The sequence below is a fragment of the Rhinatrema bivittatum genome, chromosome 9 (genome assembly GCF_901001135.1).
Source record: "Rhinatrema bivittatum chromosome 9, aRhiBiv1.1, whole genome shotgun sequence".
NCBI lineage: Eukaryota > Metazoa > Chordata > Amphibia > Gymnophiona > Rhinatrematidae > Rhinatrema > Rhinatrema bivittatum.
In genome coordinates, this window is record NC_042623.1 from 186,897,152 (window position 1) to 186,914,637 (window position 17,486).

The 17,486-nt window shown below is 43.8% G+C and overlaps 1 protein-coding gene across 1 annotated transcript; it reads left to right on the forward strand.

Moving 5' to 3' along the window:
* The first annotated feature begins 6,605 nt into the window (after nucleotides 1-6,605).
* On the forward strand, nucleotides 6,606-14,544 carry LOC115099612 (receptor-transporting protein 2-like). The gene is made up of 2 exons (XM_029617344.1): nucleotides 6,606-7,062; nucleotides 11,366-14,544. Exons 1-2 carry the CDS (start codon nucleotides 6,923-6,925, stop codon nucleotides 12,189-12,191), a joined length of 966 nt encoding a protein of 321 aa, XP_029473204.1. The 5' UTR covers nucleotides 6,606-6,922; the 3' UTR covers nucleotides 12,192-14,544.
* The last annotated feature ends 2,942 nt before the right edge of the window (nucleotides 14,545-17,486 follow it).

Sequence of the window (17,486 nt, forward strand, 5' to 3'; positions counted from 1 at the left end):
ATATATATATATATATATATATATATATAAGAAAGAGAGGAGAAAGTTTGTGCATCCCTCTCCCTCTAATCCATGACAATCTCAGGGTGACTTGAAATCAAAGTTCCCAGGTATGGAGAGAGTGAATTTTTAAAATCCTTTTTATTTTTCAGCTGTTATTTGATGTGTCTTCTGTTTTGAAATATTTTATTGGTGTTTGAGACATTTTAAAGAAGTTGAATATGAGTTTTTAATAATTTGATCTTTTATTCATCAGCTTTTTTTGAAATATTATTAGTATGTTTTTAGTATTATTATTATTATGTACTTATTTTATTTTTTGATGTTTGAGGAATGGTGATGGTTCTGTTTTTTCATTGTTGTACTGCATAGAGAGTCTGGCTTCTTGCAGTTTCCAGTTCAGATTTTGTCTGTGCATTTGTATTTCTATTTTATGGTTGCTGTATTCTGTATTTGGTGAGGGTCTGTTTATGTTCTGTATGTGGGACTGAGGTGAGGCATTCTCCTAATAGGAAGTATATTAGTGTATTTGGACTTCCAAAGGGTGAAGCCCACACCCAACATATATCACAATAGGCCTAATACCATATGCGTTCCAAATGTTTTTTTGCAGGGATTTCTGGTTTGCATCACAGCAGTGCATGTAAATATAATGAAAGTGATATTTTTACCTCAGAATAATCTAATTTGATATTTTTCATTTTAATATAAATGCATAACTCTTTAACTATATGAGTGGAATGGAGCAGGGAGCGTTGTGCAAGGCTATAAGGTTTGCCTAGGGCAACCTTATAGCCTTGCCTTGTGATTATTCCTGTCTGTTTTTAATTTTCTTTATAGTCTGTGTTTCATTTCTTTATAGTAAGTTATTAATCTAGTAAGTTGATTTGCTGTTTGAATAAAGCTAGAAGGGAAAAAAAAAAAACAAAAAAAGAAACCTCCAAACAGACAGCTCTCCAGCTTTTAAACTGCTTTTAAACTCTCCCTTGGAGTTAGTTGGCACAAAAAATCGGTTCAAACTACAAATTGGGGCATAAAGACTGTTTTTTAAAACAATTGACCAAAAGCAAAGGCAACAGTCCAGAAGTGACGTAATCTAACTGAATTGGGTGTGTCCCAGACGTTGGGCAAGGTATTCGTAGAGGAGGGGAGCCATTGTGTTCCTGAGCACAAGCTGGAAGGGTTTTTCTCCTGGTGGATGTGTATATTACATTGTGGAATCTGCATTGTGGCTAAGTATATTTTTTTGATTATTGCAAGGTTTTTGATTATTGCAAGGTTCTGTGATTATTCCTGTGTGTTTTTAATTTTCTTTATAGTCTGTGTTTCATTTCTTTATAGTAAGTTATTCATCTAGTAAGTTGATTTGCTGTTTGAATAAAGCTAGAAGGGGAAAAAACCCCCCCCCCAAAAAAGAAACCTCCAAACAGACAGCTCTCCAGCTTTTAAACTGCTTTTAAACAGCTTTTAAAACAGCTTTTAAACTCTCCCTTGGAGTTAGTTGGCACAAAAAATCGGTTCAAACTACAAATTGGGGCATAAAGACTGTTTTTTAAAACAATTGACCAAAAGCAAAGGCAACAGTCCAGAAGTGCCCTGCTTTACCCAGCTTGTCCCAGGCTAAACTGTTTGACTCCCTCCCTCCCTACCCCTCTACCCACCCACCCCTGGGGCTTGTTTTCTAATAAAGACTGCCTAACTTCCCATTGGCAGCGAGATAAATTAGTACATTGGTAACAGTCAAGGAAATACAAATCACAAACTACCAAGATGAGGACTATCCAATGTAACTGCTGTGGAGCCTTTATTCTGAGGGAAAGCATCTGGAAACTTAGAGCTTGCCCAATTTGTGCACAACTCTCTTCCTTGAAAATGGAGCTGACTGAGATAAAAGCTCAATTAGCTTCAATTAAAGGTAGTACACCCACATTGCATTACACAGATAATAATTCCCCAATATCACGGAAAAACCAGGAGTCAAGAAAAGGAGATCCATTAGGCTCAGGTAGGACCCACAGTCACCCATTCTTGACAGATGAGCAGCCAACAGGTACACCCTCCCACTCAAACAGGTCATTAAGAAATTCTTTAAAATCCAGGAAGACAGTGGGCTCTGGTAGAATTAGACCTGTGATGAGGAGACACACAATGTACCAAATGCAAAAAGAACAAGCCCTCTCTATATTAAAAACTGAGGAAGTTCTTGAGAAAAACATTGCAGTATTACCAGAAAAGAGAGAAAAAACACAATGCATGCAGTATTTCAAGATCCATAACCAAAAGAAAAATCTAATTGAGATGGATAACTCTGTCAACAGTGGCACAACTACAAACAGAAAGAGTAAAGTGAATAACAAATCTCAACTAATATCTCATAAGGAGTCCAGGAAAAGCAATAACCTTAAAGAGAGTACCTGGAAGGCTATGACCACAAATGCTCATAGTTTGGGAAATAAAATCCCTGATCTGCAGGCCCTAATGGCTGAGGCAGAATTGGACATTGTTGCTATCACAGAAACATGGTTCACAGAATCTCATGAATGGGATACAACAATACCAGGCTACAACTTGTTAAGGAAGGACAGAGAGGATAGAAAAGGGGGAGGTGTGGCTCTTTATGTCAGAAACAACATCCAAGCATCTGAGCTACAAGGAAGTTGGGGTAAAGAAGAAGCTCTATGGGTCGACCTAAAAAAAGATGACGGAGTGTCCATTTATATTGGAGTGGTTTACAGGCCTCCAAACCAAAAGGAAGAGCTGGACAGAGATCTGATTGAAGACATCCATAAGATAGGCAGGAAGGGAGAAGTGGGATCGTGGGTGACTTTAATATGCCAGATGTAGACTGGAAAATCCCATCTGCAGAAAATAAAAATAGTAGAGCAATAATGGATGCCATGCAAGTATCTTTGTTCAAACAAATGGTGTTGGAACCCACGAGAGAAGGTGCTATACTCGACTTATTGCTCAATAATGCAGATAATGTCTCAGATGTCCAGGTGGGCGCCCACCTCAGCAGCAGTGATTATCGAACAGTATGGTTTAATATCACTAATAGAATAGGGAAAAGAACCACAAAGACCCGAGTTTTACAGTTCAAAAACACAGACTTTGAGGAAATGGGAAAGTACCTGGAGGAAGAACTTAAAGGATGGGAGAACGAGAGAGATGTGGATCAGCAGTGGACCAATCTAAAAGGAGCAATCACCAAGGCAACTGCTCTATATGTTAGAAACATAAAGAAAAGCAAAAGAAAATTGAAACCTATCTGGTTCTCAAAGGAGGTGGCTGACAAAATTAAAGCTAAAAGAACAGCATTCAAGAAATATAAAGGATCCCAAAGGGAGGAGCACAAAGAAGAATATTTGTATCAACTGAGGGAGACGAAGAAAACAATCAAGTTGGCAAAAAATCAAGCAGAAGAGAGGATTGCCAAGGAGATAAAAAATGGTGACAAAACATTTTTCAGATACATCAGCGAAAAGAGAAAGGTCCAAAGTGGTATAGTGAAATTGAAAGGTGGTAATGATCAATGTGTGGAGACAGACAAAGAAATGGCAGAAATATTAAACAAATACTTCAGCTCTGTGTTCACTAAAGAAGACCCTGGAGAAGGACCATCTCTACACAACAAGAAACTGGAGGGAAGTGGAATAGATGAAAATCCTTTTACAGTAGAAAATGTGTGGGAAGAGCTAAAGAACCTGAAAGTGGACAAGCCATGGGGCCTGATGGGATTCATCCAAGGATATTGAGGGAGCTCAGAGATGTTCTGGCGGGTCCGCTGTGTGACCTGTTCAATAGATCCCTAGAAACGGGAGTGGTGCCGAGAGATTGGAGAAGAGCGGTGGTGGTCCCGCTTCACAAGAGTGGGAACAGGGAGGAGGCTGGCAACTACAGGCCGGTTAGCCTCACTTCGGTGGTGGGAAAAATAATGGAGTCTCTGCTGAAAGAGAGAATAGTGAACTATCTACAGTCCGGAGAATTGATGGACCAGAGGCAACATGGATTCACCAGGGGAAGATCCTGTCAGACAAATCTGATTGACTTTTTTGACTGAGTAACCAAGGAATTGGATCAAGGAAGAGCGCTCGATGTCATATACTTGGATTTCAGCAAAGCTTTTGATACGGTTCCGCACAGGAGACTGGTGAATAAAACGAGAAGCTTGGGAGTGAGTGCCGAGGTGGTGACCTGGATTGCAAATTGGTTGACGGACAGAAGACAATGTGTGATGGTAAACGGAACCTTCTCTGAAGAGAGAGCGGTTTTAAGTGGTGTACCGCAAGGATCGGTGTTGGGACCGGTCCTGTTCAATATCTTTGTGAGCGACGTTGCGGACGGGATAGAAGGTAAGGTTTGTCTGTTGCGGATGACACTAAGATCTGCAACAGAGTGGACACGCCGGAAGGAGTGGAGAGAATGAGACGGGATCTAAGGAAACTGGAAGAGTGGTCGAAGATATGGCAGCTGAGATTCAATGCCAAGAAGTGCAAAGTCATGCATATGGGGAGCGGAAATCCGAATGAACTGTATTCAATGGGGGGGGGAAAGGCTGACGTGCACGGAGCAGGAGAGGGACCTTGGGGTGATAGTGTCTAATGATATGAAGTCTGCGAAACAATGCGTCAAGGCGATAGCAAAAGCCAGAAGAATGCTGGGCTGCATAGAGAGAGGAATATCGAGTAAGAAAAGGGAAGTGATTATTCCCTTGTACAGGTCCTTGGTGAAGCCTCACCTGGAGTACTGTGTTCAGTTCTGGAGACCGTATCTACAAAAAGACAAAGACAAGATGGAAGCGGTACAGAGAAGGGCGACCAGGAAGGTGGAGGATCTTCATCGCATGACGTACGAGGAGAGATTGAAGAATCTAAATATGTACACCCTGGAGGAAAGGAGGAGCAGAGGTGATATGATACAGACTTTCAGATACTTGAAAGGTTTTAATGATCCAAAGGCAACGACAAACCTTTACCATAAGAAAAAATCAGCAGAACCAGGGGTCACGATTTGAAGCTCCAGGGAGGAAGATTCAGAAACCAATGTCAGGAAGTATTTCTTCACGGAGAGGGTGGTGGATGCCTGGAATGCCCTTCCGGAGGAAGTGGTGAAGACCAGAACTGTGAAGGACTTCAAAGGGGCGTGGGATAAACACTGTGGATCCATAAAGTCAAGAGGCCGCCAATGAAGAGTAGGTGACTCGCCAGAATGATGGCTACTGCCTGGAGACAATACCCTTATTCAATAAACATACACATGGTTAATGTGACTCCAACATCACTCTAAGCTTCAACAGCAAGAGGAATGTGGAAAAAAAAGGATTTGCACTCACAAAGACGAGAGTAGCTGGCTTGTTACGGTGGTTACTACCCCCAAACCAAATAACCAAATTACTACCTCCACCTTCCTCTATTCCTGATGCCTTTCAACTAGCTGATCACTCCATTCTTATACTTCACTTTCAATGCATATCCAGCATAGTTCTCTGCTTCAACAGCAGGGGAGAAGAAAAACTGTTACTTCACACATCCAGCAGAGCTCTCTGTTTAAACGGCAGGGGAGAAGAAAAAAGGGTTCGCACTCACAAGCGGGGAGTAGCTGGCTTGTTACGGCGGTTACTACCCCAAACCAAATGTACCTGATACTTCACTCTCGATGCATATCCAGCATGGCTCTCTGCTTCAACAGCATGGGAGAAAGACTGATACATCACGAATTTCCAGCATAGCTCTCTGCTTCAACGGCAGGGGAAAAGAAAAACTGATACTTCACGCATATCCAGCATAACTTCAACGGCAGGGGAGAAGAAAAAAGGATTCACACTCACAAAGCGGGGAGTAGCTGGCTTGTTACGGCGGTTACTACCCCCAAACCCAAATGTGCCTGATACTTCGCTTTCGATGCATATCCAGCATAGCTCTCTGCTTCAACGGCAGGGGAGAAGAAAAAAACTGATACCTCACGCATATCCAGCATAGCTCCCTGCTTCAACGGCAGGGGAGAAGATAAACAACCAATAAGGGCTGTATAACATAATCTGGGTAAAAACAAATAAGCATGGGTGTAGCTTGCTTATTGCGGCGGTTACTACCCCTACTACCTCTAACATAATCAAGCTAGATATTTCACTTGGATGCAGCTCCATCACCGCTCTCTACATTAATGGTGGGGGTGGAAGGGAATTAGAACCAAGAGCTAAGAGAAACAGATAAGTATGAGAGAAAAAATGAGGGAAGCTTGCTGGGCAGACTGGATGGGCCATTTGGTCTTCTTCTGCCGTCATTTCTATGTTTCTATGTTTCTAATACCCTGCACCAGCCATGGGTTTGGGGTGTGTGTCAGTTTTTAAAGTTTGTATTACTGAAGGGAGCTGGGTGTTTTTTCGGTGCGCCTGGGACAGAGAATGAATGAACTGGGGGGGGGGGGGGGCAGCACAGTGATTGTTTGCACAGGGCTGCAAAAAAGCTAGCACCGGCCCTGTTGAACTGCTAAATATGTTTTCGCAGATCTGAATTTCCCTTTGTGTCATTTTATTTTCTCAGGTTGGCTGCAGCACACATGCCAGGAGTGTAATAAATAAATTTTCAGATGTTTTGACAGAACGTTGTAATAAAGGGAGGACAACAAATTCATTGGCACAAGAAACCTGAAGTGCATGGAAGCTGCTCCTTTAGCAGAAGGGAGCTGAAGGGTTACCAGCTCAGTCCCTGGTGCCTGTGCTTGGAAAAATAGACTTTACTCTTTGGGGAACTGCAGTGTGCATTGAGCAATGCCCGATATGCTGAAGAGTACAAGTTGCTTTCAGTTTCCTGATGCAGCAGAGGGGAGCCTTCCCGCAGAGGTTTTCTCCAGTAACCAGGAGCTGAAGCTGATAGTGTAAATACGGTAATTTCTCAGTCCCACTATAAACAAAACAGAGAACATGGATTTGTATATCTGGAACAGCATATTAGAAGACAAACTTAAGAAGAAGGGCTTGAATGACCCCTGGACTCTCGCACTGGATGACTCCATCCAGCCGAACCAGGGATGGAAACGTTACACGTTACAGATATTTGGCAGGTGAGATGCCGCGTCATTTTATTTATATAATTATTTATCTTCATTTATATACACCGTCCCTGTCTGTCTGTCTGTATGTATATTGTCACTGCCGCGTCATTTTATTTATTTATTTATCTTAATTTATATACCGTCTGTCTGTCTGTATATTGTCACTGCTGCATCATTTTATTTATTTATATATTTATTTATCTTAATTTATATACCGTCTGTCTGTCTGTATATTGTCACTGCTGCGTCATTTTATTTATTTATATATTTATTTATCTTAGTTTATAAACTGTCTGTCTGTATATTGTCACCGCTGCATCATTTTATTTATTTATATATTTATTTATCTTAATTTATATACCGTCTGTCTGTCTGTATATTGTCACTGCTGCGTCATTTTATTTATTTATCTATATATTTATTTATCTTAATTTATATACCGTCTGTCTGTCTGTGTATTGTCACTGCTGCATCATTTTATTTATATATATATTTATTTATCTTTATTTATATACCATCTGTCTGTATATTGTCACTGCTGCATCATTTTATTTATCTATATATTTATCTTAATTTATATACCGTCTGTCTGTCTGTATATTGTCACTGCCGCATCATTTTTTAAAGAAAGTTTATTGCTCAGGGAAGGTGTCACGATCACAGCCAGGCCTACATTTCTGCTCAGATACATTAGGCCTATGCCTAGGGCAGAAAAATCTGGGGGCAGCAGGTGGGGCTTAAGATTTGCCACCTCCTGCTGCTCAGGATGGGCTGTGATCTCATCTGGGGCTGAAGAATGCAGCCATTTGTGCCGCCCTCCCTTCCTGATGAGGCCCAATGGAGCTGAAGCCTGTGTCACTCCCTGCCCTTCTAGAGTGGTCCATGGGAGCTGAAGACCTTAGACCGACCACGCTCTCTGATCCCGTTCCTCCATCAATTCCTCTCTCTCACCGCCACTGATCCAGGCAGCAGGAGGAGGAAAGGGACGGTGCCTTGAGCCACCTCCAGGCCAGCAGGAGGAGGAAGGACGGTGCCTTGAGCTACATCCTCCACTATTGCTCAGGGCTGAACTGATTGAACCCCACAGGATGCCATAATGCAGCAAAGTTCATAGCACAAGTGGAGCCCTGGGTATCAGAGCAGGAGGGCAGGTCCTGAGGCACTGCTGCTCCTCCAGCAACTCCTGCTGACCTGGACCAGTTCTGGGAAGAGAGGAGGGGGATTAGAGGGGGAGCACTGAGGTGGATGGTAGGAGGGGCTGAGAGGTGAATCATTGTTGTGAGGGGTGAGAAGGGCATTGAAAGGGGAATCATTTTGTTAGGGGGGGGAGGTGAGGAGACATTGGAGTGTTAGGAGGGGCTGAGAGCAGTTCCCTCTAATTTTTTTAATTTTTTTGTGTGTTTTTATAAGCCAAGCTCAAATTTGTGCACCTCAAGCCAGTCTAATGCAAATAATACCCGGATTTCTTTTGTGCTATGTTTTCCATTGTGTGTGGGATTCACGACTTGTGGGTGTGTACACGTCCACAGCTTAGAGGGGAAGGAGAGGGTAATCTGCTTGGGGGAGTTGGCTTTGGGGATGAGAGAGGGACTGGAGGGGGGATGTGCGAGAGAGAAAGTGAGGGGGGAATAGAGAGCAGATGTATATTTGTGGGTATGAACATAAGAACATGCCATACTGGGTCAGACCAAAGGTCCATCAAGCCCAGCATCCTGTTTCCAACAGTGGCCAATCCAGGCCATAAGAACCTGGCAGGATCCCAAGGAGTAGTTGGATTCCAAGCTGCTTATCTCATCACTGTCCCATCTCAGAGCATTTACCCCACCCCCTTGTACATACACACACACACACAGACTCAGACACATACCCCCACACACACACCCCCCCACACACACACTGTCCCATCACAGAGCATTTACCCCACCCCCTTGTACATACACACACACACACAGACTCAGACACACACACCCCCCCCACACACACACACCCCACACTGTCCCATCACAGAGCATTTACCCCACCCCCTTGTACATACACACACACACACAGACTCAGACACACACCCCCACACACACCCCCCCACACACACACTGTCCCATCTCAGAGCATTTACCCCACCCCCTTGTATACACACACACACACAGACTCAGACACACACCCCCCCACACACACACACCCCCCCACACTGTCCCATCACAGAGCATTTACCCCACCCCCTTGTACATACACACACACACACAGACTCAGACACACACCCCCACACACACCCCCCCCACACACACACTGTCCCATCTCAGAGCATTTACCCCACCCCCTTGTATACACACACACACACACACAGAGTCCTGAATGTGGGTGTGTGAGAGAGAGCGTGTGTGTGTGTGCGTGTGTGCGTGTGTGTGTGTGTGCATGTGTGTGTGTGTGCCTGCAGAAAAAGACCCAAGTGCTCCATTCACACTGCCCAGCAAGCTCCTCTTTTTTTTAAATTATATTCTTAGGGTAATTGTTGCTCTGTGCAGGTTATCCCAGTCAGCACAGGTTAGCCTTTGTCTCCATCATTCAGCCATTATGAATCCTCTGGGCCTGATTTTAAAAGGCATTTACTGGTTTTTGAAAATTGCTACAATAAATGCCATTAAATTGTCCACGGGATTCACTCGCTTAAGTGCACGTTACTAGGATAAATGGCTTTTGAAAATTGTTACAATAGTAATTACATTGAAAATGGCCCCCTCTGTGTTTCTCCCGTGCTCTTTTGATTTCCCTTACTGTCCTTGTCCCCACTGCCTCCTCTGGGAGGGAATTCCGTGCATCCACCTCACTTTCCGTCAAGAAATTCTTCCAAACCTTGGTCCTGACTTGACCCCCCTTGGAGCTTCATATTATGACCCTTTCTCCTACAGTTTTCATAGCCACAAATAAAGTTTGATTCTTGTGCATTATTAATACTTTTCAGGTTTCTGTAGGTCTGTATCATATCTCCCCTGCCCCTCCTCTCTTCAGGGTACACAAATCCAGATCCTTCAGCCTCTCCTCATAGGTCTTCTCATACAGACCACACCATTTTGGTCGCCCTTCTCTGGACCGCCTCCATCTTGTCTCTATCCTTTTTGAGATATGGCCTCACAGTACTCCAAGTGAGGCCTCACCAGAGACCTGGACAGAGGCCTAATCCCCTCTTTTATCCCCACATTCTAAAAAGTGTGTCATTATTCAGTTTCTGGGAAGGAAAGAAGTAGAAAGCAAACATTTATTAAGCCGACTGACTTAACTGCAGCCTTTACCAATTGTGTTTTATAGTGGACTCTGTGAGAAAGAGATCTCATTCCCAGTTCCATTTGGAGGGGCAGGAGCCTCACCTTTAGTGCCCGTTGTGTCTGTGTGAAAAGCCCTGGATGAATCAGGCCCTTAGTGTCTAGGACAAAGGTTCTCACCCCTGTCCTGGAGGATGCCCAGCCAGTCAGGTTCTCAGGACATCCATAATGAATATACATGAGATAAAATGTGCAAATTCCCCTCATGCACGATTGCCAGCCACCTGGACCTGATCCTTCTTGTTAGCTGCCTGTCCTGACCTTGGCCTGTTCCTGACTCCGTTAGTCTGCTGCATGACCTGACCCTGGTGTGCTTCTGGACTTTCATTAAGCTGCATCATCCTAGGGACCCTCCTGTCAGCAACCAAAACCCAAGGGCGACTGGTAAAGGTGAAGCTCCAGACTGTCCTGCTACAGGGTGCATTTCCCAGCTGCCGGCATAGGCCTCAACTACGCCGCAGCACAAAGGGCTCTGACACCTATTACCTTTCACAGTCTGTGGCTTGCAGCCAGCTCTGCCTCAGTGGGTGTCCCTCAGACTCTGTCCTTGCTGTACACCTCCTGTTACGTCCTGCTGATTTACCAGGTATCCAAATGACTTGGCCATTGTTGGCTATGCTACATAGAGAAGAGCTGCAGTAACGTCTTTGGAATTTTCCTGGTTCAGAGTTAATTGTTATAACAGAGCAAACCCTAGGATTCGCACACCTTTTAAGCACATCTGTACAGTTCTGATACTCTTTCTATTGGGATATGGCTCTGTGAAGGAGAATTCACAAGAAAATCCCAACATACTCGTTGTAAATAAAAGTGCAATGAAAGGCAGCCAGAGCCTAGCCTGCCTCTATTCTCTGGTCATTCTGACCACACAAAGTGCCACAGGCTCCATTTCATTTTATTATTCCTAATTTCCCTCTTCTTAAACATTTTATCTGAGCAGTGGTACAATATAAGGGTACGTACATAAATCCATTACTGTCCCTTTCTCTGTTCTGCAGGTTCCGCTGCTCAGGCTGTAGCCGGACATGGGCATCAGCCAAAATACAGATTCTCTTCCACATGAAGCTGGAGACGATGCCAGAGAGACGTGGCTGGGTGAAGATGAGGGTCTTCAAACAAGAGTGTAAAAAATGCAGTGGGGCCACGTTTGAGGAGCCGGAATTCCTGAGTGAGAACATTGAGGTCGCTCTGGAAAAACTGGTGAACCGGATCCAGGAGAAGTGCTACAGAGATCTCAGTGGTAAAAGCACAACCTCTGCTTTCATCTATACTGGGATACAGGATGGACCACACGAGAGTGCACACTGTGAGGCCTGCCACTTGGGACTCTGTGACCTAAATCCTCAAGGCCAAGAGCCAGGAAGTTACTCATCCCCTGGGAAAACAATGCCAGCATCAGCTCCAAAAGCTGAAAAACATAGGAGTCTGGACCCGACACCAATAAGATCACTTTACAATACAGAGGGACTTAAAGAGCACCAACACATTGAGTCAGCACCACAATACAAGACAAAGGTATATGTCAGTCAGTCACAGAAACCTCTCAGTTCAATTTATAATTCTTGGAGAGCTGGAAGTAACCTGCAACCTATATCAGCATCACCATATAACCCATCAGGATCTGTGAATCACACACAGAAAATTCTTAGTTTAATTCATAACACTGAAAGAGCTAGAAATAACCTGCAAATTGTACCACAATCACTGATTATCTTTCCAGGATCCATGAATCAGACACCAGAATCCCTCAGTTCAAGACAATCAAGATTAGCAAGGCGCTATGATGATCAACCCAAATCATGTTGTTCGTGTACGCTATTATAAATTGAAAAAAAGTGAAAAAAAGAATACAGCCACATTAACAGTTAGGATTTAGCTGCTAAGCTTGTTAATGCAAATGTTGGTTTAATTTGTATCTACAACATTTACAAAGAAAAAGTTAATTTGTATTTGTCACTACTTTTGTGTACTTAAAATGCTAAATTTCTGGTTCCCTCCAGTGTATACTTTGTCTCCTGATTAGAAGTTGATTTGGTTCTCTGCACCTTCTTTCAGTACCAGGCAAGTCACTTTATATTTTCTTACCCACCCTTTGAGCTTGCACGGTTTATTGTAATTTGCTAGTGATATACAACAGCCAGTGCCAGGATGCATGCAAGTTGGCTGGCACTACACACTGCCCACTGCTGGTCACACTGGACTGTGAACTCTCCCCCGTGACCATCTCCAGCAATGATCCTTTAAGTGTATTAGTGCACTCTAAAGGTAACTGTGAAAGAATTATGTATATCTCCCTCCAGACTCATTTGTTTGAAGCCTCCTAGGATTTAATGGAATAATGGATAAACAGAAGCAGACCCTGGCATTATGTGAATGAACATCCTTACCCTGCCATTATGAGGTAACATTCCACTGACGTAGAGCCTGAAATGTTCCTTATACTGCTATGTTAGTTTGGTTACTTTAATGATTTTATTGTGTTTGTTCTTTTGTAGTCAGCTGAGATTTGTGAATCAGTTGAATATAAATTTGTAATCCCTATATTAAAAAGGGATCCAGGAGTGATCCAGGAAACTATAGACCGGTGAGCCTGACTTCAGTGCCAGGTAAAATCGTGGAAACTGGGGGGGACAAGATGGCCACCCTCTGAGATCCAGTTGGGACAAGATGGCCACCCACTGAGATCCACGCAAGAGTCTCCTCAGCTTTTTCTTGAACTCTTTGAATTTCCTCAAGTGAAATGCCCCATACTAAGTGGAAATCCAGTTTAAGGGATAATACCACCAGCTCTCCCTTACCTGGCCTGACTCAACTGCAACTTGAAGTATTCTTCATGGCGATGCCAACTTCAACTCCCGGAGCGATGGCCACTGCAACGGTAGACGCGAAGCGGAAGTCTCCGTTGCTGGCCAATGAGATCTCCCTAAACCAGGGAGGGCCGGTCACACCATCTCCTTCTTGGTATAGCCCCACGATAGCTTCAGATCGACCGGAGGAATTGCATGAAGCCCCGAGTGGTTCGGGAATTCATCTGAAAGAGGCCAAGCTTTTTACTCTATTTAACATGAGAGAGGAGATTGTAGCGGGGGTACATAGGATACTCATGATGGAGGACTCTGCTGCTGCCGTTACTTTATCCTCAGCCTTGGCAAAGGCTGTTCCCAATGGCTCTGGTGGAGTGGTGCCTGGAGGGCAGATCATCAAGGCCCAGGTTGGTAAACTCCATCTTTCAAGAACCCCCGCTATAACGCTGGACACTCTATGGAACGCATTGTTTAATTTGGAAATATTGATTGCTGTGTTAACCTCAGTAGTTATGGACACCAATAAATGCCTTCAGGATAGTTCAAATAAATATTGATGCAAGAGTCAAAGGTATTGAATCTGGAGTCTCGTTTGGATATAATGGAAAAGGTACAGCAACAATTAGTTGAATCTGAAATAATTTCTTCTAAAAAGATTGAAAACATTGAGAATGGAATGCATTCACTTAATATGAGAGTTTTTAACTTTCCCATTGTAAAGAAAATTGCTCCTATAGAATTATTCCGGAATTACATCTCAGAGATTCTTAAGGATCCAAGTTCTTTAATGCCTGTGCCTCAAGTCCAAACTGAGGATGCTCCTAGAGATGAATCACCCCTGGATTCGTCATTAGATTTAACTAATTTCCTTCAAGATTCTTTAACAATGGAGATTAAACAGCGGGGAACTTTACTGGTGACTTTCGCTTTTCCTGCAGATCGTGATATTATTACCCTGCATTTTTTCCTGCGTAACAACTATTGCTGTTTTACGGTCAGAAGCTGTGGATGTACCCTGATTTAACCAGGGTCACACAACTGTGCTGTAAGACGTTTCTTGCTTTCTGCCCAGAGGTTATAACTAAAGGGGGTCAATTCAGGCTTCGTTATCCGTGTAAATGTTCTGTAAAAATTAATAATGTCAATTACCTTTTTTTTGAGCCATCTCAACTAAGGGTTCTTCTTGACTCTCTACCTTGAATGTGCCGGCTAAGTTAGTATCTGGCTTCTTCTCAGTATTTCCTTTGTCTTGATTTCCTGTTCCCGCTCCTTTCATGTTCCCCTATCTTTTCCTTTATATTATATGGTGTAGAAGCATTTGTGTTTTCATCTTTTGCCATCTTGTATGATGAATAAATGATATTTCCAATTTTTTTATTTCTGTGTACCTCATTATTCTGTGCAAGAAATTCTTGTATGTACATTTGAAATTGCATAAAATTAAAATAAATAAATTAAAAAAAAATCGTGGAAACTGTTATAAAGAATAAAATCACAAAACATTTAGATAGAGATGGTTTGATGGGACACAGCCAACATGGATTTACCCAAGGGAAGTCTTGCCTCACAAATCTCATACATTTTTTTGAAGGGGTGAATGAACATATGGACAAAGTTGAACCAGTTGTTGCGCTGGAGGTGGATTCTTGGGCTGAGGTGGGGTTGACGCAACTTGTAGGCAAGAGCCTATGGGTCCCCACCATCAGCAGGTGGAGTGGGCTGAAGCTAGAGGCCACTGGAGCTTCACCTATACCAGCCCATGTTCCCCTCGCGTTGAGCCCTTGGTTGCTGGGGCTGGCAGGACTTAGGCGGGCCTCGAGATAGGATAATGAAGGTAGATGGTTCAGCCCAGAGACAGCAGCCAGCAGGCGGCGTAAATCTATCCAAGACGGGTTGCGGAACTGGAACCCAAGCACCAAAGAACAAAGAAGAGACTGGAAGTGCTTGAGCAAAGAAAGGCCGAAGCCTTGAAAGTCCACATCCAGAGGACAGAAGCAGAGGTGTCACTGTCGAGCTGAAATGGAAGCTGGCGGTCAATGGAAGCTGTGGCGAGAAACGTAGAACTCTGGACAAGAGAGTCTATAGCAAGGTTATCCATAGCAACGGTCAGGGCGCAGAGAAGGCAGGCGTGGTCAGACGTAGCAATGGTCAAGGCACAGAGAAGACAGGTGTGGTCAGACGTACCAGAGGTCAGGCTTGGAGAAGGCAGGCGAGGTCAGACATAGCAGAGGTCAAGCTTGGAGATATTCACAAGGCAAAGTCAGGCAAAGCAAAGTCAAAGTCTGTGAAGTCAATCCGAAGCAAGGAGCAGGGTAGAAACGAAGAGACAGGAACCAGGAACAATGAGGAATCAGGAACGCAGGGCTGAGATGAATATCTAGAAGCAATGAGCACTCGATCAACAGGGAACCGAGGGGACCCGTTGCAAAGACAACACTTAGAAGCGCTGCCTGAGCTTAAGTACACTGAGAGTGATGACATCAGCATCCGGGTCCACAGCCAGGTTCCCGCCATGGGCCCTTTAAAAGCATCAGAGTTGCGTGTGTGCGCGCCTAGGAGGGGGCGTGGCACCGTCGGCAGCATTTCTGCATGGAGCAAGAGGCGAGGCCTGCTTAGAGGAGGAATCCTGGCTGGAGGTCCCGGGCAGCATGGCAGGACCAGGGACACTGGGGGGGCCTGAGGTCAGAACCGGCGGCTGACTGCCACCAGCGACTGGTGAGTGCTGAGATCCGTCTGGGAAGGTGAGAGGGCCGCGCTGCGGGCCTCGATTGGGCAGCAAGCATAACACCAGTAGATGTCATATATTTGGATTTCCAGAAGGCATTCGACAAAGTCCCGCATGAGAGGCTTCTAAGAAAACTAAAAAAGTCATGGGATAGGAGGCGATGTCCTTTTGTGGATTACAAACTGGTTAAGACAGGAAACAGAGAGTAGGATTAAATGGTCAATTTTCTTAATTGAAAAGGGTAAACAGTGGAGTGCCTCGGGGATCTGTACTTGGACCGGTGCTTTTCAATATATTTATAAATGATCTGGAAAGGAATACGATGAGTGAGGTGATCAAATTTGTGAACAGCACAAAATTATGCAGAGTAGTTAAATCTCAAGTGGATTGTGATGAATTGCAGGAAGACCTTGTGAGACTGGAAGATTGGGCTTCCAAATAGCAGATGAAGTTTATTGTGAACAAGTGCAAGGTGTTGCATATAAGGAAAAATAACCCTTGCTGCAGTTACACAATGTTAGGTTTTATCTTAGGCATTACCACCCAGGAAAGAGATTTAGGCGTCATAGTGAATAATACATTGACATCATGGCTCAGTGTGCTGTGGCGATAAAAAAAGTAAACAATGTTAGGAATTATTAGGAAGGGAATGGAAAATAAAACAGAGGATGTCATAATGCCTCTGTATCGCTCCATGGTGAGACCCCATCTTGAATACTGTGTACAATTCTGGTCGCCACATCTCAAAAAAGATATAATTGCGATGGAGAAAGTACAGAGAAGGGTGACCAAAATGATAAAGGGGATGGAACAGCTCCCCTATGAGGAAAGGCTGAAGAGGTTAGTACAATTCAGTTTGGAGAAGAGACGGCTGAGGGGGGATATGATAGAAGTCTACAAAATCATGAAAGGACGTGAACAAGTTAATGTAAATCGGTTATTTACTCTCTCAGATAATAGAAGGACCAGGGGTCACTCCATGAAGTTAGCAAGTAGCACATTTAAAAGAAATCAAAGAAAATTCTTTTTCACTCAGCGTATATTTAAACTCTGGAATTCATTGCCATAGGATGTGGTTACAGCAGTTGGTGTAACTGGGTTTAAAAGGGTTTGATAAGTTCCTAGAGTTTTAATCCATAAACTGCTATGACGGTTATTAATAAGCAATAGTAACTTGTCATCTTTTAATTGTTTGGGTAATTGCCAGGCACTTGTGACTTGGATTGGCCTCTGTTGGAAACAGGATACTGGGATTGATGGACCCTTGGTCTGACACAGTTTGGCATTTCTTATGTTCTTAAATAACTAAATCATGCAATAGCTTTGATTTTACTGAATCCTAGTGGAACTCGTTGGCACGGGACACTGTGGAAGCAAAGAAAACCAGGGATTAGACACATTTAATGCAATCAGATGGGTCACAGGCTGACCTTTCACCTCAGGTTCAATGCTGTAAGGGACCCTGGACAAGGGTGCCAGGGAAATACAAGCAAATAAACCACAGACACCAGAAACTCGAAGAATTCAGGCTGGCCCGATGGCTCACAATTCCTGAGCCTGCCTTCCCCTTCTCGGCCAGCTGGGGATGGG

Bases quoted from the DNA above. Each gene is read 5' to 3' on its own strand.
- LOC115099612 (XM_029617344.1), top strand. From the start codon at position 6,923: ATGGATTTGTATATCTGGAACAGCATATTAGAAGACAAACTTAAGAAG. The intron at 7,063-11,365 runs GTGAGATGCCGC...TCTGTTCTGCAG, and splicing joins ACGTTACAGATATTTGGCAG to GTTCCGCTGCTCAGGCTGTA.